The 6670-nt window shown below is 33.0% G+C and overlaps 1 protein-coding gene across 2 annotated transcripts; it reads left to right on the top strand.

Moving 5' to 3' along the window:
- Window positions 1-536: 536 nt before the first annotated feature.
- Window positions 537-6395, top strand: LOC116031700 (secoisolariciresinol dehydrogenase-like). 2 transcript variants are annotated; one of them, XM_031273959.1, is made up of 2 exons: window positions 537-597; window positions 5450-6395. In XM_031273959.1, the coding sequence occupies exons 1-2, from the start codon at window positions 575-577 to the stop codon at window positions 6219-6221; spliced, it is 795 nt and encodes a 264-aa protein (XP_031129819.1). In that variant the 5' UTR covers window positions 537-574; the 3' UTR covers window positions 6222-6395. The 2 variants fall into 2 exon arrangements, with proteins under 2 accessions (XP_031129819.1, XP_031129818.1); XM_031273958.1 differs by lacking the exon at window positions 537-597 and adding an exon at window positions 4600-4703.
- Window positions 6396-6670: the final 275 nt, after the last annotated feature.

The raw sequence follows: 6670 nt of genomic DNA, 5'->3' as shown, positions 1-6670 counted from the left end.
TATAAGGGAAAATATAATACTTTTAAATCGAAATGTAAAAATATTGTATTTCCCTTAAAAGTATTACATTCACCCTTATAAGTAACAAAATTTTTATTCCTGATAAGTATTACATTTGAGCATATAAGTATGACATTTGTACGTATAAGTGTTACATTTGATTTACATCTTGACCCGACCCGGCCCGACCTGTCTCACGGTGAGACGGTCTCACACAAGTTTTTGCCTTATTATTATTATTATTATTATTATTATTATTATTATTATTATTATTATATAGGGGTATTTATGTCTTTAAAACCTATTTCATTTCTATTCCTTTAACCAACCAAACATTGGAATACAATTCCTAAAGTGTATTCCTTAAGAACCAAACAATAGAATACAATTCATTTTTTATTCCTTATCTATTCCATTCCTTGTGGAATAGTATTCCTATTCTCTTAAATTCATTCCGTGAACCAAACGTGCTGTAAATGAAAAGAGCAGCAAGTTAGCTTTACCATCGTGAGTTCTTAAATTAGTGGACTCTCTTTGGTCTTAATAGTTCATTGCTTAGGGGTTGAAGATATCAATGGCCTCAATCCTTGCAAGAAGGTATTGTTTCCTTTATGATTACCAAATATGATGTAAAAGTTTTTCTCCTTTTTATTTTCATTTTTAATTTTATGATACTATTGAATCATTTCAATATTTGGTTTCTAATTAATTTTCTTTTTCACATTTGGTCCGATAACATTTAAAACTTTGCTACATTTGGTCCTCCAGCCTAATTTTTAGTTAGCGGTGACTACATAACTAAATGTGACAAGATTTTAAAAATTGTGGGACCAAATATGAAAAATGATCTTATCGAAAAAGTGGATTAAACTCATGATGTCATGATGAGATTGAGCCATTAGATATAATATTGTTCAAAATTTGATTTGTAAAATTCATATATAGAGTTATTTCCACTTTTGGTCCCACGATTATGGGACCATTTCCACATTTGGTCTCTGACTATTAAAATTTTTAGATTTAGTCCCACGACTATTAAATATCTGCCACATTTGGTCCTTCCGATCAAAATTTCGGTCACCGGTGACTGTTTTCCGGCGAATGAATTAAATTAAGGGCAAAATTGTAATTTCATTTTTTATTTATTAAAAAATTAAAAAAAAAAAAAAAAAACCTACGGCAGCCATCTTCCCCTAACCCAACCAAGGCAACCAGTCAACTACCATTTCTCCTCCATGGTTTCAGCATGCGTGACTTTGGACTATTTACTAATACTTCACCATCATCATCATCTTTCAACAATTACATTTATCAGTTTCATCAAGTTCGTCAGAGAGGGAGGAAGATTACTGAAGCTTCAGGGGAGAAGGTGATAATAGTCGTTGGCGGTATCCAAGTTCACCGGTTTCCGTCGCCGAATCCAGTCCGTACCTCAAGGAGAGGCCGTCCGCCGTTTTCCGTAGCTAGAGAGGCCGCCGTGCCGGTTACTGAAGCGTCGAGGGATAGGCTCAGACTGCGGAGGCGGCGGAGCTTGATAATTAGTCACTCCTTGAAACGTGCCGTAGTAATAGTTCGGAGGCGTCACCTGCTCTTGCGCGGTGCCGGAGGCTGCAACAACGCCTCTGCTCTTCCCTCCTTCTTCGCTAGGAAATGGTGGTTGGGTTTGGGGAAGATGGCTGCCAGTAGTTTTTTTTTTAAAAATAAATAAAAAATTAAATTACAATTTTACCCTTAATTTAATTCATTCGTCGGAAAATAGTCACAGGTGACAGGAATTTTGATCGGAAGGACCAAATGTGGCAGAGATTTAATAGTTGTGGGACTAAATTTGAAAATTTTAATAGTCAGGGACCAAATGTGGAAATGGTCTCATAGTTGTGGAGCCAAAAGTGGAAATAACTCGTCATATATATATCCTTACATTATTTCCTATTTAGGATAGAAGGAAAGGTTGCGCCGCGAGCGGCATCAGCTAGAAGGTAGCGAGGCTGTTTTCCCGGCATGGAACTAAGGTTGTGATAGCGGGCATTTAAGGATTTAGCGCAAAAAGTTTGTGACGAATTGGACACCACATCGTCGGCCACCTTTGTCCGCTGTGACATGACAAAGGAATCCGATGTTGAAAATGCGGTCGTCTCAAAATTCAGCAAGCTCGACATCAGTTCTTATATCGTGGACCGCGGTCCACAAATAATAAATGAATTGCAAATATGATTATATATTAGTAGCGTTATTTTTAAAAGTAAAATAGTATAGTACATATAAATAAAGTTGTTTAATTAACATTGGTGATTAGACAAAGAGAGTAATAAAATTTTCTATCTTAAAGCGCTACCGCGACAACTAAACATTGTTGTAAAAAATGAACAAGATGAGATATATCAATCAAGTTGATTAAACTGTTGACTTAGTAATCACACAGTTACAAGTTCGACATCTAACGAGAGCAACATGTTGGTCTGGCTTACTCTCTCTTGAACTATAATCCATTTCAAACCTTAATTGGATCGGAATTGAACCATTTAATTAAAGTTTGATTTATATAGTATGAACATCATGTAGCTTATGCATGTGTTAATAAGGACATTATCGTGCTATATAAACCCCTTCATGCAATATAAAACTAAAATTTGTGTAACAATCAATACCTTATTAACCGAATCTGTTATATGAATATTCGTAATATGATTTATATATCTATCTTATGTATTTATAAATTATACTACAAAAACATAATTTATTTAATATATATTCTCAAATAGTAATTATCTCCTCACTCAAAAAAAAAAATAAAAAATAATAATAATAATAATAATAATAATAATAATACTCCCTAATAATCACGTAACAATGAACACATACCTGAGGATATTCTATATTCTGACAACATAATTTTCTTTAATCTTTAAAATATGTATGAATTAATATGGTAAAGCAAACTGGTACCATATAGATGGCATCTTTGCACGAATTCTCAAAATACATCTTATCCAAAGACCCACGACAATGAAGTTTCAACAACGTAGCGTAAGAGAACAGACTTCTTTGGGTTGTTTTTATCCCTGCAATTCACAGATTTTATTTTTTTTTACAAATAAATTATTGTGCACGGAATAAATTAAAATAATAAATCACTTTCATTAACTCGATCATAACTACTTTTTCAAAGTCATTGAGAAGACTTGAACCCACAACCTTCCATATGAAAAAACAATTTAATGTCACTAGACCACAAGGTCCTTGTCATATTATTATTATTATTTGAATGTAATTCTTATTTTTTTTTTAAATAGTCATGATTCTTTACAATGTAGTATCTGTTCTATACTTTTTCAAATATTTTCACCACAAAGAATCTAATTCTCCACCACTAGGGTTCAAAGTTCAAACCTACGACCACTCATTTGAAACGGTAACCAAAATGCATGCCATCACACTACATAATAGTTGGCAAATGTAATTCGTTGATATAAAAGAATAATTGTGAAGAGAAAATGATTTTTGTTGAGAAAAAAATCATAATTTTTTAATGTGATGCAAAAGTAGGAGTCACTTTTGAAAGTGAGTTGCAATTGTAAGGGTGTAGAAAAAATAGTGAGTGAATTACAAATTTGATGATATGGAAGTATGATTCACTTTTAAAAGTGTGAGAATATTACGGAGATAAAGTTAGCTTTAGTTGATGTAGAAAATATGTAACCGTTACTTCTATAGTTCTATTTTCACATATATAATTCATCATATCTATTTTTTCTTTAAATGGTAATGCTATAAAAGATAATATAGTGATTCAAAAATAGAAAATTGTGATGCATTTTGAATGAGGATACAACAAAAGAAAACACATATAATAGTTGGATAAACAGAGTTATGATCTGATCTTGATTTGTGTATAATATAATGCCATTAGTACGTGTATCATATAATTACTTATTATAAAAATCTTTAGGGAGACTCATTGAGAATCTATTTGAATTAGTCACATATCACCTGATGCAAATATAATTGCAATAATAAATAAATAAATAAAGTTGATCAATATCAAGAAATTGCTTGTCTAAAAACATAATAAGTCTCAATCAAGGTTATATCCTTGATTTATGTCCATCTTTTTGGATGTTAATAAATGTGTACATTTTACTTTAAATGTTGTACACTTCAATGTTATTAGACAAAATTGTTCCTACTACATTCTTGTTATACAAAACTACCCTAACACCGTTATAACACCGTTACTTTTAACTCCATCATTATTACCATACACCTATATCTATCATATCTTTTTCCTATTCTTTAATTGTCATTTTATTAAAATTATTATATAATTAATGTAATGGTTGATTATATTTTAATTAAATTTCTATGAATGGTAAATCATATATTTGTGTATAAAATACATATATTATTTGTGTATATATAATTTGAATTATACATTTTAATTATTTGTATTTATTAATATTTTAATATAGGGCATAAGTTTTCGCGCGTACAAAATACTAGTTATTATATATAAGTGAAAATGTTATGGATATATTAAATATATGAGTTGTCTTTCCGAGTGTGTATATATATGAGTTGTATTATAATAGATGAAAAGAGCAACAAGTTAGCACTACCATCGTGAGTTCTAAAATTCGTGGAAGACTCTCTCCGGTCTTATCTTAGGGGTTGAAGACAACAATGGCCTCAATCCTTGCAAGAAGGTATATATAGTTTCCTTTATGATTACCAAATATGATAGTCAAAGTTTTTCCAGTTTTAATTTCACAATTATTGGATCATTTCAACGTTTGGTTTCTAATTATTAATTTTTCATATTTAGTCCCACGATTTTTAAATTTTGCTTCATTTCTTCTCCCGGCCTAATTTTTTGTCGGCAGTGACCAAATTTTTAATTAAAAAATGTCATATAAAATGACAACTATGTCATTCAAGATAAATCGCTTGATTATTATGCAATCATGTTCAATATAAATTTGACTATTGACGACCACAAAATAGACTGAAGGAAAATGTGACAAGGTTTAAAAATCTTCAGACTTAATGTGAAAATAATCCCCACAATGGTTGAACAAAAAGAGGATTAAACTCATGATGTCATGATTAGATTGAGCCTTTAGAGATAATATTGTTCTAAATTTGATTTGTGAATATATATATATATATATATATATATATATATATATATATATATATATCGTTACATTATTTCTTTGGAAAAATTGTAATTTATGCCCCTCCATAATATGCTAATTATCAATGTCATTCCTGAATTATTAGTGGTGTAAATATTGCCCCTCAATTTTAAAAAATGGTACATATATTGCCCCTCCCGTAGTGTAAATATTGCCTCTCCTTCGTTACGGAGGGGTAATATATGTACCATTTTCAGATAATTTGCATATTATGGAGGGGCAAAAATTACAATTTTCCCTTATTTCTTTTTTAGGTTAGAAGGAAAGGTTGCGTTGATCACCGGCGCCGCCAGCGGCATCGGCGAGAAGGCAGCAAGGTTGTTTTCTCGACATGGAGCTAAGGTGGTGATAGCTGACATTCAAGATGATTTAGCGCAAAAAGTATGCAATGAATTGGACACCGCGTCGTCACCCACCTTTGTCCGCTGTGACGTGACGAAGGAATCCGACGTTGAAAACGCCGTCAATGTCGCTGTTTCAAAATTCGGCAAGCTCGACATCATGTACAACAATGCCGGAATCACGGGGCTTAACCGACCAAGCATCCTAGATGGCGAGAAATCCAACTTCGAGCGCGTCATTAGCGTAAACCTCGTCGGCGCGTTTCTCGGAACCAAACACGCTGCGCGCGTAATGGTCCCGAACCGACGCGGCAGCATAATCACCACCGCGAGTGTGTGTGCCGTCATCGGCGGTGTGGCGTCGCACGCGTACACGAGTTCGAAGCACGGCGTGCTGGGGTTAACGAGGAACACGGCGATTGACCTGGGGCGATACGGGGTTCGAGTGAACTGCGTGTCGCCGCACTTGGTGGCGACGCCATTGGCTAAGGGTTTCTTTGACATGACGGATGATGAAATGGGGAAGGTTTATTCTGCGTTCAAAGTGGAGGAGCTGACAGCGGAGGATGTGGCGGCGGCAGCTCTTTTCTTGGCGAGTGATGAATCGAGGTATTTGAATGGAGAAAACATTGTTGTTGATGGGGGATTTACGATTGTCAATCCAAACTTATGTATTTACAAATAAATAATGACTCTCAAGAGCCGATTCCTATGAATAATCTAGACTAGCTTATTTTTTTGTAATCCTTTGTCGATTAAGATCACAAAGAGATGTTTATTCAGTACACATCTTTGTTAGTATTTGTAAGTTTCTCTCGTCACTCTAAAAATAAATAATGTTATGGCTAAGGATATGTAATTTTTTGTACTCTAATTATTAATAAATTAAATAAAATAATTGTTATTTTAATTCCTAATTATTTTTTTTAGGGTAATTCCTAATTATTTTTGTAGCTCAAATTATATGAATAATGCTACTTTTCTTTTCAATTTTACTTCAAAATATAAATAAGAAAACTAATACTTCGTAATTTTTACTTAGAGCATCAATATCAATATATATTGAATGGTTTTTGGAACAGTAGTATGCCACATCGAGGAGAGATAAGGAGGAGAGAGAATAGAGCAAGTTCT

The sequence above is a fragment of the Ipomoea triloba genome, chromosome 10 (genome assembly GCF_003576645.1).
Source record: "Ipomoea triloba cultivar NCNSP0323 chromosome 10, ASM357664v1".
NCBI classification, from domain to species: domain Eukaryota; kingdom Viridiplantae; phylum Streptophyta; class Magnoliopsida; order Solanales; family Convolvulaceae; genus Ipomoea; species Ipomoea triloba.
This window is presented reverse-complemented; position numbering and strand designations above follow the sequence as displayed.

Coding starts and splice junctions, on each gene's coding strand:
- LOC116031700 (XM_031273959.1), top strand. CDS start 575: ATGGCCTCAATCCTTGCAAGAAG. Junction 598..5,449: donor GCCTCAATCCTTGCAAGAAG/GTATTGTTTCCT, acceptor TTTCTTTTTTAG/GTTAGAAGGAAAGGTTGCGT.